Raw genomic sequence first — 20,659 nt, 5'->3', positions numbered from 1 at the left:
TTTTATTTAACACTATAGAAGGGTATATATATATATATATTCAGATGTAACATCATGAAGATCTTTTAGAAAATGTATTGTCTCTGCCGTTTGGTTTAAAAATACAGTGGCAACACAAATGATTCACTTCACTTTTTCTTTAAACATACAGGCACATAGGTTAAGTTTAACCAGTCCACAATTCAATTAAACAAGACAGAAATAGACCAAAAATAATATAGCAATGAAAATAAAATAAAAAAACAGTCCATGAATCAAATTCAAATACATTCGTACTGACAATAATAATGAGAGCTCTTCCTAAGTTTTATTTATAAAAGAAATGTTTTACAGTAACACCATTCCCTTTTAAATTATTTATTCATAAAAAGGCTTTATGTAAATTGACTATGTAATTATGGCAACCACTTCCTTTTAAACCTTATCCTGATATCCAGAGGTTCTAAAACATTCAACAACAATGCAATAAAACTGGCAATACCTGTTATGAAAGTTACTACATTTGACAAAATGAATCAAATTAAACATTTGTTTTTTCATTATTTACTGAATATATTCTGAAACAGGCTAGAAAAAACCTGTTCAGTATATCATAGAAAACAAAACATTACAGGAAAAAAATTAAAATGTTGAAACAGATTTTAAAATAAGATTAAAAAAAAGTTTTGTACAAAAGTAGAAAGCAGATAAAAAAAATAAAATGTTAAATGTAAATTTGTGTGATGACTGTAGATTAGTGTTATGAATGTACACTCAGCAATAACAAACACACACATCTTCACTATCATTCACCAACTCTCCCAACTCTGTTAAATTTACATCAATTTTGGCCATAGCAGACATCATTGAATTTGGGGTGTGAAAACATTGTGAATATTACTATCAAGTCCAAGTTCCCGCAGCAGTGGTGGGTAGTACTGGAGAAATTACTTTCTCCAGTATTTTTGCTGTGTTGATTCTGATGATCAGTGTCAACACAGAAAAGAGGAGCTTATGCGTTGGAGCAAAAAAGAGGGGTTGAATCTTGATTTGGTTATTAAATCTGAACTCATTACAGACAGCAAATTTTATTTGGGTTGAAGTAATTTCTCTTTGATCACACAAGTACATCTGTTGATTATTTTGCATGTACCAATAAAAAGCTTGATGTGATGGTATTGACTGGCAGATTTTTCTATTTTCACAAAAACACTTTTGGGAGAATTTATCTCCGAGTATATTTCATATACACTGAATGATTTAAAAATAAATATCAACTATTCTCATTGAAAAATGTCAGGTGGATTTTAATGCTTCATCCACAGAGCTTGTATTAGTCTTGTCATATGGCTTACCTGCAAAGAAGAAAAACACATTTCACTTAAAGTAAAATTATTTGATTTACTGAGATACAGAATTTTAGGCTTTCTATAAAATTATTCTATTTAATTTTGTGAAGCAAAATTTGGTTTTACTGCATCGTTCAAATCCTAAACCTTCATCCACCAGCAAAGCTTGCAGTGTCATTAGCAAACCTACACAAGTCAAACAAGTTTTCCACTGAGCTCACACACAAGATTTTAGTTGAATAAATAAAACCTATATATTTCTACTGAAAAATATTTTGTTCGACAAAACAGCTAATCTACCTATTTAAAATGAACTCATGAAATAACAGTTTGTCATTTTCAAGGCACCTGTTTGAACTCGTTAACAGTATAAAAGACACCTGCCCACAACCTAAAACAGTCACACTCCAAGTTCCACTATGGTGAAGACTAAAGAGCTGTCGAAGGACACCAGAAACGGAATAGTAGAACTGCACCAGGCTGGGAAGACTGAATCTGCAATAGGCAAGCAGCTTGGTGTGAAGAAATCTACTGTGGGAGCAATAATCAGAAAATGGAAGACCTACAAGACCACTGCTAATCTCCCGCGATCAGGTGCTCCACACAAGATCTCAGTACTGTGGTCAGAATGATCACAAGAATGGTGAGCAAAAATCCCAGAACCACACGGGGGCGACCTAGTGAACGACCTGCAGAAACCTGGGATCAAAGTTACAAAGGCTACCGTCCGTAACACACTATGCCGCCAGGGATTCAGATCTTGCAATGTCAGACGTGTCCCCCTGCTTAAGCCAGTCCATATCCAGGCACGTCTGAAGTTTGCTAGAGAGCATTTGGATGTTCCAGAAGAGTATTGGGAGAATGTCATATGGTCAGATGAAACCAAAGTAGACCTGTTTGGTATAAACACAACTCTTCGTGTTTGGAGGAAAGTGAATGTTGAGTTGCATCCAAAGAACACCATACCAACTGTGAAGCATGGGGGTGGGAACATCACGCTTTGGGGCTGTTTCTCTGCAAAGGGACCAGGATGACTGGTCCGTGTACATCAGGGGTGTCCAAAGTCGGTCCTCGAGGGCCGGAATCCTGCATGTTTTAGTTCTCTCCCTGTTTTAACACACCTGGATCAAATGATGGCTCGTTAGAAGGCCTAAGGAGAACATTGACCTGCTGAAAAGGTTGTTACTATCACTAGGGAGAAATGTAAAACATGCAGGATGCCGGTCCATGACGACCGACTTTGGGCACCCCGGTGTACATGAAAGAATGAATGGGGCCATGTATTGTGAGATTTTGCGTGCAAACCTCCTTCCATTAGCAAGGGCATTGAAGATGAAACATGGCTGGGTCTTTCAGCATGACAATAATCCCCAGCACACTGCCAGGGCACTTAAAGCCAGGGCAACAAAGGCGTGGCTTTGTAAGAAGCATTTCAAGGTCCTGGAGTGGCCTAGTCAGTCTCCAGATCTCAACCCCATTGAAAGCCTTTGGAGGGAGTTGAAAGTCCGTGTTGCCTGCTGCCAGCCCCAGAACATCACTGCTTTAGAGGAGATCTGCTTGGAGGAATGGGCCAACAACGGTGTGTGCCAACCTTGTGAAGATTTACAGAAACCGTTTGACCTCTGTCATTGCCAACAAAGGATACATTACAAATTACTGAGATGAACTTTTGTTATTGACCAAATACTCATTTTCCACCCTTTTTTGCAAATAAATTCTCTAAAATTCAGAGAATGTGATTTTCAGATTTTTTTTTTGTCTCATTTTGTCTCTCATAGTTGAGGTCTACCTATGATGTCAATTACAGGCCTCTAATATCTTTTTAAGTGGGAGAACTTGCACAATTAGTGACTGACTAAATACTTTTTTCCCCCAATGTGTGTGTGTGTCTATATATATATATATATACAGTTATCCCTCGCTATAACGTAGTTCACCTTTCGCGGTCTCGTTGCTACGCAGACTTTTTGTGTGCAGTCGTTTTCACAGTGCATTGTGTTCTGTGTCCTGATTGGCTAAAATATACATAATATAGATTGGCCATTCAGGAGATGGAAACTGAAACTTTGAATGCCTGCTGAAAAAAACTGTAGCTGGAGGCTCTGCCATAGATACAGCTGTGAATCTTGCAAAGCAGCTTGGAAGAGAAGCTTTAATGACAACTCCGGATGACATTAATGCCATGATTGATGCACACGCACATCTGCTGACCTGAAAACAGGTTTTGTTCTTTGGTTTCTTTTTTAAGGTTTTATCGGCTCTAATGATCTTTATTTGATAGTTAATTGACAGAAATGTTGGTAATGAGAGATGGGGAAGGACATGCAGCAAGGGTCGCAAGGCCGAGAATTGAACCTGCGACGGCTTCATCGAAGACTAAGGCCTCCATACATGGGTTGTGCTTAACCCCTGCGCCGCCACAGCACACCCACAATGTAGAGTATTTAATTATGCTGTGTAATAGAAAAATACTGCCCCTTTAAAAAAAGAGGTGAAACTCTAAATTTGTCATAGATGCAAAACATTTCTTTAGTTACATCACTGAGGTGCAGCAAAGAAAGTTGGGCTTTTTTCCACATTAGACTAACTGATGGCTAATTATATAGCTCATTATGCATACCAAGACAAACTGAAACATCCAAACTTACCTGAAGATCTTCTGTGCCACCACAGAAAATATAAGAGTACACCTACAACTACAGCAACTCCAATAACTCCATAAAGCAGTCCATGAATTAATCCTTTGTCATAACCTGAAACACATTACAAGAAGGTAATGTTACTTTCAAAATGTACAAATGGAACAATCCCTTGCCAAATCCACAGAATGTAACAAAGTGCACATTATGCTAAAATTCACATGTAGCCCTGGAATAGAGAAAAATGTTTGGACTTCTTTCAGAAATGAACCAGTAGTAACTGTTTTGTCATCAAAGAGCCAGTAATGTTCATTATCAGTAGCTTAATAAGATTTTAGAGCATCATTGCATATTTTTCTGCTGGAGACTTAATCAGTTTAATATTTAAAAACAGGCTGATTTATTTCCATAACTTCTCATGAAGTAGGATATTTTTATTTAAGTTTATGCACTAGTCTTTGCTGTTACTTGCTACAGTGACTGTTATGCTAGAAAGCTGTGTGTTCATGTTTGAGAAAGGATCCAAAGCAGTCCCTATTACAGATTAGTATGTTCTTTCAGATCATACATCAGCCAAAACCACAGGCAGTCTTCTCTCAGAACATGCAGCTGGGATTGTGGAACTAAGGTATGGCATGCAACTCTCAACATCCATATGTAAAGTCATATGACAGACCGACTTTTTCTTGCATCACATGCAAAACTCTATTGGTGCAGAAATTAAATAGCCCATGACCAGCATAACACATGGTAACAACATCATGTTGTGGGCATGTTTTCCATCACCAGGATTTCATTCCGACAGGAAAACTGGTCAGAATGAAGGCAAATTCAAGAGAAAGATTTTTAAACATGCTTCTCATATTTAATCATTTCCATAACCTGTTTTGTTTAATTATGAAAATTATTTTAAAAAAAAGATCATCATGGAAATGTGCAAGAGTAAACGGGGTGACCCTATATATATTAGTAATTATAGGCCTATCTCAATTAACAGAATATTCAAAAAGCTTATTTTTATTCAACTATATAACTAGCTTAATGAGCACAATTTGTTATTTGCACATCAATCTGGATTATGGCCAAATTATTCAGCCATAAATCGAGAGCACACATTCAGTTTGAAAAAAGGATTTAATGACATTGTACTCAAAACTTTTGCGACCTCTCGCAATACTTTTGCTTTACCTCGCAATAGGTTTTGCGTTCTCTTTCAATAATGTACTGATCAGTTCATGCAACATAATTAAATACTGAAAGTCTTTTTTACGGTGGCCACTATACTTTGTGCTACAAAAACAAGTCGTTGTTTGGTGTTTACCACGTTAATCAGGACAAAATACATTGTTTTATGAGCTATTTTGTCCTTATACTTTAAAATATTTTAGTTTAAATTACACTTTTTTTTTTTATTAAACCTTGCTAAATAGATGTTGGTAGCAACAATGTGTAATAGAAGTGTAGTATTAGTGTATATTAAGCATATACTAGCATTTCAGGTACACAGTGACCTGCACAGTTCGGTGGACACATTGTGGCTACTTTGCATTTGATAAAGACTGTCATGCAACGTATTAATGCGCAAAAAAAGAGTTGCGGTGATCTGTATTTGTAGATGTCTGTTTAAAATAAAAACCTGTCTCCCCGGTCTGACACCGTTTCATTCTTGCAAACACCTCTGTATCTAAAAATATTTTTCAAAACGTAGGATATTCTAATAAAAGGATTAGTGCATACATCTGCAATAGCTTTTCATTTTAAATGGGTAGGATATTCTGATGAAGGAAGTGATATTCTTGTGGTTTTGTTGTGTACATAAATTCTTCCAATGCTATGCTTAGCATAACTCATAAGCTTCCACTTCAGTGCCATCACTCAAAGAATGTTATCCAATGATAATATTTTACATTAACATAACCCGCTATAGATTTTGGTTTGTAAACATGACGGTAGCAGTTTTGGACGTGTAACATCAACAGATAGACTTAGCTATCTATCCGTGCTATGGTAGGAAAATCTGACGAGGTAGCACAGATAGTCAGAACACCGGTACTGAATATGAAACCACAGATCCGACCAAACCAAGACCGGACCCTAAACTGCTGTTACTGGACCAGACACAGAGCTACAGACGCTGGGAGAAACATCAAAGACAAGCAGCGCTTGAAATGCTTTTGGAGCTATACTGCTGCCAGTACTGAATATAAAACCACCAATCTGACCAGACCAAAATCATACTCTAAACAGCTGGAGCCAGACCCTATACAGCACCCTAAACCGGACCGGATACAGAACTATATAACTACTTACCGGATTACACAGTCCAACCAGAGGTACGCATCATTAATTTTTTCATTTATGAAGGTGAAGGTGGCAGAAGCAGCAAAACACCAGCTCCTGTGGCTAACTATGTCCTCTTCCTCTGCTACAAATTAAAAAGGCTTAATGACATTACCATGGGCGTAACTTCCTGACTCCCCTTCAGGCCACCAACTTTGGAATGACGGGGACAGTCCCCTCCAATATTTCCTGCATGATTTTTTCTTTATATCCCTGCATCTCTTTGATCACACAAGTACATTTGTGTGGGAAATGTTTTTGTGGTTTTTTAATGTTGATACCTGATGCACTTGAACTAATCTTTACTCTGTGCTCCCAGGGCTGTTGGTTATTGGTTGCCATGGCAACGAGTCTGTATGTGTGTGTGTGTGTGAGACGTTAAGCTGACAGACTGAGAAAAAAATACAACCACCTGTTTTTCTACATTTTTCGCAGGTCAAATTGCATCATTTGCTAGTAGAACGTGGCAATATTCAGAGCAGTCATCAAATAGGATGAAATACTTCACAGAGCACAGGAGTCAAAGTTCATTAAATTAATCTGACAAACCTGATCAGGACGTAAATTCTAATTTATTGACTAAAAGTGCATAGCATTCACATTTAAGTTTTTGCATTATTCTCAGCACTAACAAAAAATAAAAGGCCTTCCAGTAACTGTAAGGGCGCATCCGACCCCCCCACTCCTCCTCGTCCCCACCAACTTGCAACACAAAGTTATACCCTTGGACATTACTCATCACAGTTTTGGCTGGACAGAGCTAGTGCAGTTGGTCCTAGAAGTCATTGTAGAATGCATTGCAGCTTGAACAATATTGTGACGTTTGTGTGACAATATTTTATTAAAATTTATAAAAACTGAACAACTTGCAGTATTATTACTGTAGTGTTTTTACATCTTGCGACAAACTAGCAACCTGTCCAGGGTGTAACCCGCCTCTCGCCCAAAACGTTAGCTGAATATAGGCACTAACACCTCTCCTGACCACACGAGGGACAAGGGTATTAGAAAATGGATGAATGGATGTTTTTACATCTAAATTAAATGTTAAAGTCTATCGTTACAACTAACCATGGATCCTTTTAACTAAATCTGTTAAACTTAAAATGAACAATAATTTAAAAACTGAGTGATTTTTCCTTGAGCTTTTCTTTTAGTATCAGAAGAAAATCAAACAAAAAAAACCTATTTCTCTATCAAAGGCTTAAATAAGTTTTTTCAAGAATCATGCTTTCATTATCATCAGTATCTTTTTTTATCTTGAACCACCAAAAACGAATAAGTGTCTCCCTATTTAAAGCATATTTTAACTAGTTTTAAAATTAAAAATCAGACTAATGCTTTAAACATGTTAGCCTTCCGGTGGGTTTAGTGTGATGCTCAGGAGGAGCGCAGCAAACATCATGGTCGGACAGCAGGGAAGCAAACAGGGGTATCCCATCAGTTCCCGAAACCAAACAAGAAAAACCTTTGCATGCAGGGTCAGTGCGACCTCGCCAGACCATGTAGAGCAGGGGTCCCCAAACTTTTTCTCCTGGGCCCCCCCAAGTGGTTTCCAAACTATTTCTGGGCCCCCGCATGGCTTACAAATAGCTGTCTGGTTGAACAATGTGTGTGAGCGAAGGGGGTGAGGGGTGGATTCTCAGAGACTCCCTGTTATACTCAGCCCCGGCTTCAGACTAACAGGGGGGCGGGAAAGCAACTTTTTGGGGGACAAAATGAATCGTAGCTGAACATAAACACTAGTAGCCTACAAGCTACTTGTTAACAAGCTTAAGGTGCTGTATTGATATTAGCCAGCTAGTCATCTTTTAGCTAACATTACCTGCATCCAACAGCTTTACTCAACAGTCGGTTAGTTTGGGGGGAAAATCTATGAAAAGTTCTTTGCGTTTTACTGGTTTGGTGCCATGATTCTAACACACCTGCGTAGCTCTGCACAGCAGCAGCAGGTCTCCTTCACAGGTGTAAACCCAGCGCAAGCGTGTAGCACTGATGTTGCGTTTAAATGCGGCTCGGAAAAACAGGTTACTACATGCTAACAACGGATTAAACAGTTTTAACTGCTGATAAAAGTGACAGAGGACACAAATATGGGAAGTGCGGAAGCCCCTACTGTATCAAATTGACAGAGGAATAACAGAGAGTTGGCCATTCTAAGGTAAAAATCCTTCTCATACAACGTTCATGTTTTTTGTGGGTTTTTTTTTTGTCCATCCAGACGGCTTCCTGTACACCCCCCCTGCAATGACACGGCGACCCCCCTGGGGGGGCGCGCCCCAGAGTTTGGGAACCTCTGGTCTAAGGGAAGACACTATGGTCTAAGGGAAGACACTAGTCATTATTTTTTTATACTTTTAACGTGTACTGTTTGTCTCTTTACCTCTGCAGAGCTAGAACAATTTTTAATCTAAGTTTAATTTTCAGACCTAAAAACAAAGTTCTTCATTACTCAACATTGAGATAAAAATTGCACTAAAATCCATTGATTGTTTTAAAAGTTAAACTAGAGAAGAAACTCACCAGAGGCCACAGGCACCAAGGTTCTTGTTGAGTAAATTTGATGGCAGATGCCTTCTTGCTTCATAACACAGTGGTATTCGTCTCTCTTAGTAACAAAAGCTTGAAGGATAATGTACTTTCCATTTGAAGGATTTGTAATGTTTACAGGAACAATAGAGACATCAGCACTATCATGCAGCTCCATTTTAGGCTCTGGATAAGCACCATGAGCTTCACACTGAACCAGCATCCCACCATTTACTTCCTTAAGAATGCTTAAAGATGGCTTCGGACAAGAACCTGTAAATATAAGGTAAAATGTAAATATAACAAAACAAAAAACAACAAAAAAACATTTTCCATTTTAATCTGTAGAGGGAGTTAGTCTAGGAAGGTAAAATTATACAGAACTTCTTTTGCAGTGAAATACCTAACAGTTATCCAGTGCCTTGCAAAAGTATTTGTACTCATAAAACCTTTTCACATTTCATATACAAAGCAGTGTCTTCTAATAATTTTTAACTATATTTTATTGCACGTAGAGCTGCAAACTCTATTGGGTATGTCTAACAGCTTTGACAAATCTTTGCAAAAATATTCAAGCTCAATAGAGTGAATAGAGAGAAACTGTTAATATCTGAATCTTTCCATAGGTCCTCATCAGCCATGCATATTCATAATTGTTTTTCTGAAAGGCAAACATCCCCTAAGTTTCAAAACCGTGGAAGCCTTCAATAGATTTCCTGACAGGATTTTCATCCTCATGTTTGTTGTGTCCCCTACATGACTTATAACTACAAGCTGAACTTTTTGTTTACTTCATGCTCCTTTTCCATAAAGGTCAGTTTTTTCTCCTAATTTATTATTGCCTTATCAGATTCTCACGGCTGAGCTGTGACTTCACTGGGGTTACAATGGACTTGGTAGCTTTTCTGCTAAATTATCTGCTTGTTCAATATTAGTTTAAGAAGATTAACATGCATAGGCAAGTTTGCAGTAGTGCCATACCCCTTGTGTTTGCAGAACATTGAGAAGTGCTCTGGAATATCATCAATGCTTGCCATATTGTTTAATAACCTAACTCTGCTTTAAACTTCGTGAGGTGTCTGCTTTGTTTACGCTTCTTCTGCGTTGATACTGGCTGAGATAAAAAATCATTAACCCAATATGATTAACTTTTACATACGTTATATCTGATCATCTCTAAGGCTATTAAATAACTGTTTAACAAACGGCAAATGTGCCTATGTAGAGGAGCAGGTTAATTGTTCATGATCGAACAGTGCACCATCGCATAAAGGGAAATGACCTATGATGTCACGAGAACCAGGACTCACCGCATTTTCTTTCTGTATCGTTGGTTCTGTCCTTTAAGATACAATCTGAAGGGGGAAATAAAAGGTATGTTAGACAGTTTTTCATGCAATATCATCTTTGCATCAACATTAAGATGTAATTAGAAGATCAAAATTGTTGTTTACTGACAAGACACTGTGGCAATAAGAGTGCATTGGAATTACAAGAAAAAATAAAATTAAGAAAATTAGTTTGATCTAAACTGTTCTCATTGTAACCTTAAAAAATAATGTGATTTTTTTTTCTAGCTCAAAGCAAAGAGCAACCTTATTTGACAAGACCTTCAAAGTAGTAAAATGTTACACTAAAAATTCAACTCCTTTTCCATAACTGTCTATAAAACAGAAATGTTAGTGATTGGTACACAGATAGCTTCATGAGTTCAACATACAAACGTACACTAGTACAAACAAGAAAATCACAGAAAAGTACTGCATCAATGTTAAACAGTCCTCAGATTTTTACCACCACTGCATGTGGTGGTAAAGACATGACATCCTGAGTCAGTGAGAAAAGAGGGGTTTATTATGATGAAAAAGTTTTAATAAATTTAATTTAAGCATCAAATAATTTAATATTAACACTTAAATTCTGCAAATAATCATTTTCTGTTTTTGTGTGTACTTTACCTAAAATTTCAGACATGTAAGGATGACTACATGTCATTTTAATTAATCTTATACTGTATACCTAAAATCAAATAAATACTGCTTTGGAATACAATGACAAATGACTTTTTGTTCACCAACAGGTAGTAAGAGTGAAAACAACCTGATTCTAGTCTCTAATATGAAAGAAAAGTTAAAAGAGTTAATTAGTTGTGTGAAAAATTATAACCACAGGTGGTTTAGAAGGTGGTGTTCAAGTTGTTCCTTTCTTTCAACACTGGGCCAAACGTTTTGCACTTACCAACGACAAGTTTAATGTAGAACTTCTGTTCTGGCTGAAGATTTGGAAATTCACAACTGTAGATTCCACTGTCATCCTGCTTTGTTTTACTGATACGTATGGAGGCATTGCCAAATTGTAGCTGATCTTGGAAAAACTCAACACGATTTTTGAAATATTCATTTTGACCCATTTTTCCTTCGTTGTAATGTTTGCCTTTGTCATATAAAAACACCTCTTTATCATTTTTCTTCCAGTCAAACAATTGTTGTGTGAGGTCTTCCTTTCCAATGGGAGAACAGGGCAAGATGATATCGCTGTCCTCTGTTGCAAAGAGTTCTATAAAAACAAATCACATTTTAGCAAGATAAACAGGTGGGAAGATGTTTACATGTCCAACTTTCAAGATTCTTTGTTGGTAGATGCATCTGCACTGTTCAATCTTAAATACATTGTGGAAACTGCATTGGGTCAACAAACATATTCCTAATTATGCAAATTATGCACCTCAAAAATCCCATAAAATAGTGATTTATATCCCGGTATCCTGTTTGAATAAAGTTTTTATCAAAAGAGAAAACTGCATTCAGTATTAAGTAACAGATTCTTATTTAATGACAATCCTAGAGCTGCTCTACTATTTGGTTTTGTGTGTTTGTCCATAATTTTCAAAGAGAAATAAAATGCAAACCTACTGTGAATATGATCTGACAGTACAGATCAGATTCACAAAGGGTCTTTCACAGAAAGGAGTTCTGTAGTGGATGGAAAACATTTTGAAATACCTTTAGAATTAACAATCCAATCTGACTCAAATAAAAGTCATTTTTAGCTTGGATTTCATAATAAATAGTCCCATTGTTGAAATGCTAATGGACAATGAACGAGTAAATAAAACCAAATTTAACAACTGAGCAACATCAGCCCCTTTTGTACCGCACTAAGGTACATTGTTGTAATGATTCCCACCATTATACAGACACTCTTCCTTCTGACCATCTTGTCTCCACTGAAATAACTGAAGTGAAAGATCTTCCTTTGTGGTTGGAGAACAGGGTAAGATGGCATCACTGCCCTGTGATGCATTCAGTGACTACACCTGGGAAAAAAATAATTTTCTAAAAATTTATAAGGGAAAAGAGACAACAGATTCACAAAACTACAATAATCCCTTATTAACATTTTATGGATTTTTTTAATAAGCCAAAATTAACACAGGACAGTAATTCTTACAGAAGTCTAACAGTCCACTTGTGGGTACCACTTTATTTGAAGGGGGTTGAATAAGACTGACATGACACTGTCATAAACACCTGTCATGAACATGACAGCCTTCATAAATATTTATGACTGTTGTCATAAAGCGTCATTCGGTAAATTATGACACTTTTAGTACAAAGTTGACATTATTCAAAATGTCTTTGTTATGACAACTTGACATTAACCAAGAAATCATTACTGATATAAATTTGTTATAAAAGCATTACTGATTGCACTTTAAAAATTAGGTAACTTTGTTATTAAAGGTAAAGTTTAAACTCAATTTGTACTAAGCTCTTATCTTATTTTCTGTGTTCAAGATGTGTTGAACACAGCCTTGAACACATCTTGAACTCTAAGTTTTTTTATATAAAACTTAGAGTAGAAAGGTAAACAATTTAGACCAATCACAGTAAACAGCATAGGTAATTTGATTTGACAAGTTTCCATGCAGAAGGGTCAGCAATAGTCCCCTCGTGCAAGAAAATTTATTACTTTAACCGAATCTTAAATATAATGGGGTTGAAAGCAATTTATAAAAAAAACAGAAACAACTTGTAAACAACTTATTGAAGAACAAGAAAAGAAAATGAACTGTTTTAATAAATAGCAAAATAATTCTGATAATTTGATTGTACTAAATTACTTATTTTTGTATATTTGCTGTTTTGGTCTCTTTCCTCCAGATTGAGGGAATTAAAATGAGCTGCATTTCCGGGGCTTTTGCATTACCGCCACAAGTTTTCATGAGTACCTTCAGGTGTCTGTGTATGAGTGTCATTGTCTCCTATAAGAAATAATTACAGCCAGCATCTTCTTGGTCTCATATTCAAGAGCAAAATATTTCTGCTGGACCACCTCAAAGCTGTCCATTGTCTCCTTCAGCTCAGATTACCCTTCCCCACAAAACCCAATTCTTGCGGTCTTTAGAAACACTTTTTCATAAGACCTGACAGAGTTGTCTTTGAAGTCTCAGAGTAAAGAATGAACAGAAATGTACATGACAGTTATCAGTGGTTCTCTTCCTGATCACATCAGATGCTCTCCAGTCAAGAGGAGCTGAGGTGCATCCGTCAGATCAGCAGCCTAGGAGATTCACCAAGAGCAACTTTTAACTCTAAAGGATGTTTAATCATGCTTAAATACTGAAGCAGTAATAAAAAATATTTTTTTTCTATTGTTTCTATTAACAATATGGAGCTGGTAGAGAAAGTGAACAGGATCAAGAGCAGTTAAGATAAAATGAACATTATGGACTACCCTGACCATCCTCTCCTTGAGACCGTTATGCAACATTAAAGTGTCAAAGTGGAATAAATTAGTTTTCTACTGAAATTGAATTCAATCAAATTCTACCAAAAAGATGAGCTTGTTTTTTCACTGCTGTAAATATTTTTTGCATTCTTTTTTCTCTCTAGCATAAAATGTCATGAGTGTTGCATAATATTGTTTCCTGTTCATTCAGTCCTTTCTTATACTGTTCGTAAATATGAAGCGGTCTTTGCATTTATTTATAAAGTTTATTTGATCAGGACAGACAACAGACAAACTGAACAAAACAGCAGCCCCATGTTTGCATCATGGTGCAACAGCTAATTCGCAGCACTTGTCCCTAGTTGGGCTTTTAAAAAGTAACAAAATTAAAGTGATAATTTAAAATAGCACAACATAATGTATACAAACAGAAATGTAAAACATCAAAAATAGGTACAGTTCTGTTTTTGACATAACCAGAGTTCCGTTTGATTTTTGAACGTACTAAAACTGGTCACAGACTTTAAAACAGGAAGTGAGTTCCAAACTGCAGATCCTCTCACCGACAGTACTTTGAGCAAAAATGGTTCTTCGAAAGGGGACCTTACAATTTCCATCTAAAGCCGCTCTGGTAAATCTGCTATTGCCCTGCAGTCTCTGTATGCAATTGCTTAATGGTGTAGGTGCAAGTCCACTTAAACACTTAAAAATAAATTTTAAAACAATTTAGAAAATTTGTAAAATCCAAAATACCAAATTTAGCCAAAATGTGACATTGGTTATTGCTCAAACAATAGAGTTAAAAATTTCAATCATGGTTTACAAAACACTTAAAACTGCAGCATGTAACTTTTATAAATATGTTTCTTGCATATTTGTTAAAACTAGGGTTGCACCGATTCCAGTTTTTGATCTTTCAAAAAGCCTGACCTGCCGATTCTGATTTGGCCAATCCAAATTTTTTAATCTGAAATGTTAAATATAGCAAGAAAGCCACCGAGTTTTCTACAGCGGGGTGACTTAATTGCAAACATGAAGACATGACCTGGTGGGCGGGCCTATGAGTCAAAGCAGAAGAGAGCAGAAGAGGACAATGACTGATTTTTAGACCTTTTCAAAAGTAGACATCAGTTTATAAGATCAGCTTCACATGCAAGTATTGGGCAATCACCAATCTCCCAAAATTAAGGAAATAGCCCTCTATACACCGGCTTGCCGATAAACTGGTGCACCCCTAGTTAAAACTGTCACCATGTCATGACAGTTTGTTATGAGAGATAATCTGTCAATAGATCAATATCCTTCACCTCCTCCCTACTACTTACACTACTATGTCTGAAGAAATGCTCTGCTTTCAACCAAAAATAACCAATCAGAGCCAGAAGTAAGGTCTTAATGCTGTCACTCAATCTCATGCTTGAGTGTGCCAAGCATGAGATTGCACATTTAAGAGTGTGGCACATTTAAGACTGTGGCTCTTAAATATGTCAATTGTCAGGAGTGGCCATGCTAACTAGCCCGAAAAAATCACAACAGGATCTGCTGATGGAAAAAAGCTGTAGTGGTAACAGAGAGCAAGGGAAGAGAATATGGGTATGAGTAACGCCACACAATATTGTGATTGACAGCGCCAAGACCCGTCTCTGGGCTCCGACTGGTTGTTTCTAATTAGCACTGGAAACGCTGGCAGAAGGACCTCATTTTTTTCACAGATCATTTGTCTCATACTGTCAGGACATAGTGACAGTTTCAACAATTATGCAAAAAAAATATTTTTTGGTTTTAAGTTAAAGTTACATACTGAAGCTTTAAAAGCCCAGACCAAGTCTGCTTCATTCTGCCTAACCCAGTTTTTATTATTCTGTATTTAATTATAATCTCATTATCATCTTTGTGTGTTCATTGTGTGTTTATCTTGATAGCACTTTGGCTGAAAGGTGTTATATAAAGATGCCTTGCCTTAGGAAAAAGCTGTAAAAGATTCACGCGTATCCTTTAATCTTTTATATAAGATTTCTTCTGTTAAAATCTACAAGCACCTTACAGTTAACTGCAACATACAAAAGGAGATACAAAAGCGTCCAAAATGTCTGATTTTTTACATATAAATGAAAATAAACAACGTGAGAAAAGAGGGTCATTAATGTGCAGGAGATTCTCGGAAGCAGCTGTAGCTTTTCAGACCCAGTGCACAATGATGTAACATTCTGCCTTACAAGCATGATACAAGGCTTGTAATACGGCATGTTTTACATGCAATGAAAGGATGCAGTTCTTTCATAGCATTACTTCAGTAATGTATACGCATACATATTTCTGTTCAAATTATTTTAACAGCAACGCAAATATGACGACATGCCAATGTTCCATTTGCAAATACGAATCCTGAATACTCAACTCAGGACTCTTGAGTCCTGAGTTGAGTATTCAGGATAATTTCAAAATGAAGTGATAATTTCATGTTGAAATCATCATTTCAAAATGATAATTTAAATTTGTCAAACACACTTTAGCTCAGAGTGTCCGAAAATTATAAACTTTTTTTTTTTTATTCTTACCGATTTCATCACCAAGCGATTTTCCAGTAAATGTCAGGAGGCAGAAGGACATACTTAGAAGAAGCTCCATGGCTGCTGTAATCTGTCTCTTAATCATAACACGGAGCGCTCTCTGAATGACCGTGTAGCCACTCCTCTCAGGCTCCTCAGGCTGAGTCATCTTCAACTCGAAGCTTCCGACAAGCAATAAAAACGATACTTCCGGTGCAGAGCACGCAGCTGTAACAGGACTTTTCACTCACTAAACTCAGTGGTGCCACACACATCTTGAGCACCTACTGCTTTTGATGTTCAATGACAATTCATGCCCACTCAATCTAAGCACAGTTGTACAGCCCACATTTTCCATTTTACAAAATGTTAACCATAAATAATTTTCCTTCAAATTCACAGTTATGCCTTAGTTTGCGTTAGTCGCATAAAATCACAGGTCTTATGTGGTTTTATGTGATGAAAAGGTTAAACAGTATAAACATTTACAAGGCACTGTAATTACAACAAAACTATAAAAGTTTGGTTCCAGCTCTGAAGATATTGTATCTAAAATATTTTGAGTGTGGTTCTAAAAGCAGCCAATAAGTCCATTGTGCTTATATGAGGAGCTGATAAAAACATGCGTCAAGTGAAAAGGAGGACTTGAGACTTCATGATTTCACTCACTTTTTTATTTTCACCAATGACTGAGAATCAATGAACAGGTGAAAAACCTACAAAACACATACAAAATATTTTTACATACATTTTAGACATTTGGTTCAAAGTTAATTATCTTAATGACTAATTCCATTTTTTAACCTTAGACATACATTTCTTTCACAATTTTAACCATAAATTCAAATATTAAATTATTAAACTCCATGTTTGGTTGAGTCAAATCCAAACATTTTAGAATTACAATTTTTTTTTCTTGGGACATAAGTTTTTACATTAAATATCTTAACATACATTTAATGGAACCAAACTGTAAAACTAGCAGTGCAAACTTTTTCTCAAAAGCAGAACCATAGTCAAATTACATTTCAATTGAGTCCAGTTAATGGCTTACCCATAGTCCTTGTTTAATCTAAGTCCTTTTCTATGAAATGCTGCTTTGGTGGCTGTGCTTGCCTTCCTCAGCTCTGTTGCAAAACCAGCAAAGTGGTTGGTGGATTCCTTATATTACCTGAGTTGAGGGTGCTGCTGATTGGGCGAGATTTCTTTCACCTGCTGAGAAGTGCTGCAGAGTGCCACACTAATGTGTGTGTGTGTGTGTGTGTGTGTGTGTGTGTGTGTGTGTGTGTGTGCGCGCGCACACACAAATGTGTCTATTCATGCACCCAGATCTGAACTAATGAGCAGATCTATGCAACAACATGACAAGATGATTTGTTAAGAAAAATATAACACAGTCACTGCACAGTGTTACACCTGCATATTTTTTAAAATCTGAATGTACAAAAAGCTTGTAGCTATTTGTTTGATTTGCAGTATTTGAATTTGTCAAAATTTACACATTTCAGGTATTAAAGTACCTTACTACTACCAAAGAGAAAATAAGCATTGTCAGAACTCATATCATATTCAGTTTGAAAATTTCTCTAATCTTTCATGGCAGCTTTTTAGTTGTCTAAAACACCTTGTTACGGAGTGAAAGCTTCTTCAAACAAGACTGAGGCTCGTATGTCTTTTACTGAACCTTTCTGTTCAGCTTTTATTGAAGAGGAAAAACGGCAACAGCTGTTCGTAACCTAGCAACCAAAATCAAAAAAGCAAGATAGTGACAAAACAGAACCAGATCCTGTTAAGCACTCTTCAAAATAAAAGACTTCATCTATTCAAATAAATCAAGTCTCGCACTTATTTCACTTCACCTTTGTAATTATATACAATCATGTTCAATTCAATTAATAATAATCATCATGTAAATTATGCTTAACATATAAATGTAAATCAGTCACTTATGCAAAATATACTGAACAACATATAACTGTAAAAAAGTCACAATATCCTCCCGCCCGATGAACAACTGTTCATCTGTTTTACCTTTCATTTAAAATACCTCTAAAGGATACAATAACTGAATAGGCCTGCTTAACAAGCCATTAGTCAAAGTACAAACGTATGAGACCATCCCTGCCTGGAAAGACCTCTACGATTCTATCCATTTTCCATGTGTGTCTGGGTGTATTGCCCTCCCCCAAGATAACTTTCCTACCTATTTCCTACTTTAAGTAGTGTTGGAGTAGGACTGTTCACCCTGTGGGCTGATTTCAAGTCCATCAAATAATCTCTGCGCCAGCGTTTGCAAAAGCCTATCAAAAGTTTCTGTTGGTATTTCCACCTTCTACCTAGCTGTTTTCGGTTTGCAGTGAGAACCTGATTTAGGTGAGGTGAAGGAATAATCTTTGGTGGCAAGGAAGTTAAGCGTTTACCAACTAGGAAATGAGATGGGGTAAGTGGCTGGGGCTCTAATGCATCACTAGTTACATAGGACAGAGGCCTAGAGTTCAACACTGCCTCAACTTCAGTAAGAACAGTTGTGAGCTCCTCAAAACTCAAAGATGCTATACCCAGTACCTTTCTTAAGCATGTTTCTACAGATCTCACAAGCCTTTCCTAGAATCTCCCCACCAAGCTGCTCGCTCAGAAATAAACTTCCATGTGATTCCCTTGTCAGTGAAAAACTCTGAGTGTTGATCCTTGGATATTTTGCCACAACTCTTTTCAATCTTTGTCCGCCCTTTTGAATGTTCCAGCATTGTCAGAGTAAATGACCCTACATAGACCTCGTCTTGCAATGAATCTCTTTAAAGGCCAATAAGAAATTCTCTGTAGTCTGATCTGAGACTAACTATAAGTACTCTTGTCTCTGCAAATGTAAACAGTGCTATGTATGTTTTTACAGACCCGTCCTTAATTTTAATTTTAGGGTCCAGAAAAATCTACACCAGTAACTTCAAAAGGAGGTGATTCTGTTACTCTGTCTCGAGGTAAGGGAACAGTAATCTGTTTTGCTGCCTTAACCTTTAGTTTTTTGCAAACGTAACAGTTTGAAACAATGTGTCTTACAAGCTGTCTGCCTCTCAAAATCCAATATTGTTCTCTAACTTGAGTCAATGTGTCTCTTACACCAGAATGCATCACTCTTTTGTGACATGACTGAACTAATAGTTCAGAATTCTTGTGATTTGTTAGTAGTATCCAAGGGTGTTGTTCTCTGAAACTAAGATCTGAATTCTGCAGTCTTCCCCCAACACTTAGTAGACCATTTTCATCTAACAATGGTTTCAAATCTTTGATTTTAGAATCTACCTTCACATTTTGCTTTGACCTTAGCTGCGATATTTCAGAACTGAAACAACTCTCTTGTGTAGACTTAATCCAGTACATTTCAGCTGCACTAAGTTCTTCTGTACTTAACTCTCCCTGAACCTTCAGACAAGATCTTGTGTTACTAACAAACCGCTTTACCCATGCAGTGATTCTTAACATAGTCTTAAGCTTGCTGTACCTTTCTAAGTTTAACAGAGGTTCAGTTTGCTCAGTGCCAGTAAGCTGCACAACAGTCTCATACCCAGACCCCAGCTCTGCATTCACTTCATCCACTACATAGTCACTGCAGTTGTTCAGTTCCTTCTCATCTGTGGACAGTGATGTGGGTCCCTTCCACCACAGCTGGCTCTCAATAAGAAACTGAGCATGGTGATCCTGCGTAAGCAGGTCGGCAGGGTTCATTTTGCCAGCACAGTGGGACCAGAGTTCTGAATTTGTGAGCCCTTGTATTTCTGCCACTCTGTTGCTCACAAATGGTTTCCATCAACGTGCTGAGCTGTGGATCCAGTGAAGTGTGATCATAGACTCCGTCCACATGTTGAGCTGGTTTTTCTCCATGTTCAATGGCTTAAGGAGGCTGTATCCTAATCTTGCTCCAATAAATGCACCCATGAGCTCCAAGCGAGGTAATGTCATTTTCTTTAATGGTGCTACCCGTGACATGGAGGCCACAAAACTGGTAATAGTCTCTCCTTGGTTGTTTTGTCCTTGAAGATATGCCACAGCACCGTAAGCCTTTTCACTTGCATCACAGTAGACATGCAACTTTACAGTGTGTGACTCTTTGTTAATCTCAGTGTGGTACCACCTGGGAATTGACACCAGGTATAACAGTGGTAAATCCACACACAACTGCTCCCACTTCTCTGTCAAGTCAGTGGGTAATGGTTAATCCCAGCTGAGCCCCTTTTCCCACATCTCTTGGAAAAGGCACTTTACTCGGACTGTAAAAGGAGTAAGAAACCCAATAGGGTCGAATATACGGGCTGATGTTCGTAGTACACTTCTCTTTGTATTTTCTCTGTCTTTCAAAATGTCCATTAACCCCTTTTGATCAAACACAAAATCATCGTGTTTCGGTCTCCGGTCTTAAAAGGTTAATAGAGGAGCGCTGGTGTGACCTGGTGTGATGACTTTCTGAAGGTGGAGTTTCAGACCATGAGTTTTAAAGAGAGAGTGGCCCAATTTCAAGGCATTAAATCAAGAAGTAACATTTATTTTA

General features: G+C 37.2%; 1 protein-coding gene across 2 annotated transcripts; it reads right to left on the bottom strand.

Annotated features, from left to right (window-relative positions):
* Positions 1-644: 644 nt before the first annotated feature.
* LOC103150149 (putative selection and upkeep of intraepithelial T-cells protein 1 homolog) lies at positions 645-16,307 on the bottom strand. Of its 2 annotated transcripts, XM_007569641.2 has the most exons (6): positions 16,126-16,307; positions 11,075-11,392; positions 10,147-10,191; positions 8,831-9,109; positions 3,977-4,081; positions 645-1,334 (listed from the first exon to the last, which is right to left on the bottom strand). In XM_007569641.2, exons 1-6 carry the CDS (start codon positions 16,283-16,285, stop codon positions 1,276-1,278), a joined length of 966 nt encoding a protein of 321 aa, XP_007569703.2. In that variant the 5' UTR covers positions 16,286-16,307; the 3' UTR covers positions 645-1,275. The 2 variants fall into 2 exon arrangements, with proteins under 2 accessions (XP_007569703.2, XP_007569704.2); XM_007569642.2 differs by lacking the exon at positions 10,147-10,191 and having other exon boundaries at positions 646-1,334.
* Positions 16,308-20,659: the final 4,352 nt, after the last annotated feature.

This window comes from Poecilia formosa, unplaced genomic scaffold, assembly GCF_000485575.1.
Source record: "Poecilia formosa unplaced genomic scaffold, Poecilia_formosa-5.1.2 Scaffold243, whole genome shotgun sequence".
Taxonomy (NCBI): Eukaryota; Metazoa; Chordata; class Actinopteri; order Cyprinodontiformes; family Poeciliidae; genus Poecilia; species Poecilia formosa.
Note: the sequence above shows the minus strand (reverse complement) of the source record. Positions and strands in the feature narration are given on the sequence as shown.

Bases quoted from the DNA above. Each gene is read 5' to 3' on its own strand.
- LOC103150149 (XM_007569641.2), bottom strand. From the start codon at position 16,285: ATGACTCAGCCTGAGGAGCCTGAGAGGAGTGGCTACACGGTCATTCAG. The intron at 4,082-8,830 runs GTGAGTTTCTTC...AATGTGTTTCAG, and splicing joins CTTGGTGCCTGTGGCCTCTG to GTTATGACAAAGGATTAATT. The intron at 1,335-3,976 runs GTAAGTTTGGAT...TCTTCTTTGCAG, and splicing joins GTGGCACAGAAGATCTTCAG to GTAAGCCATATGACAAGACT.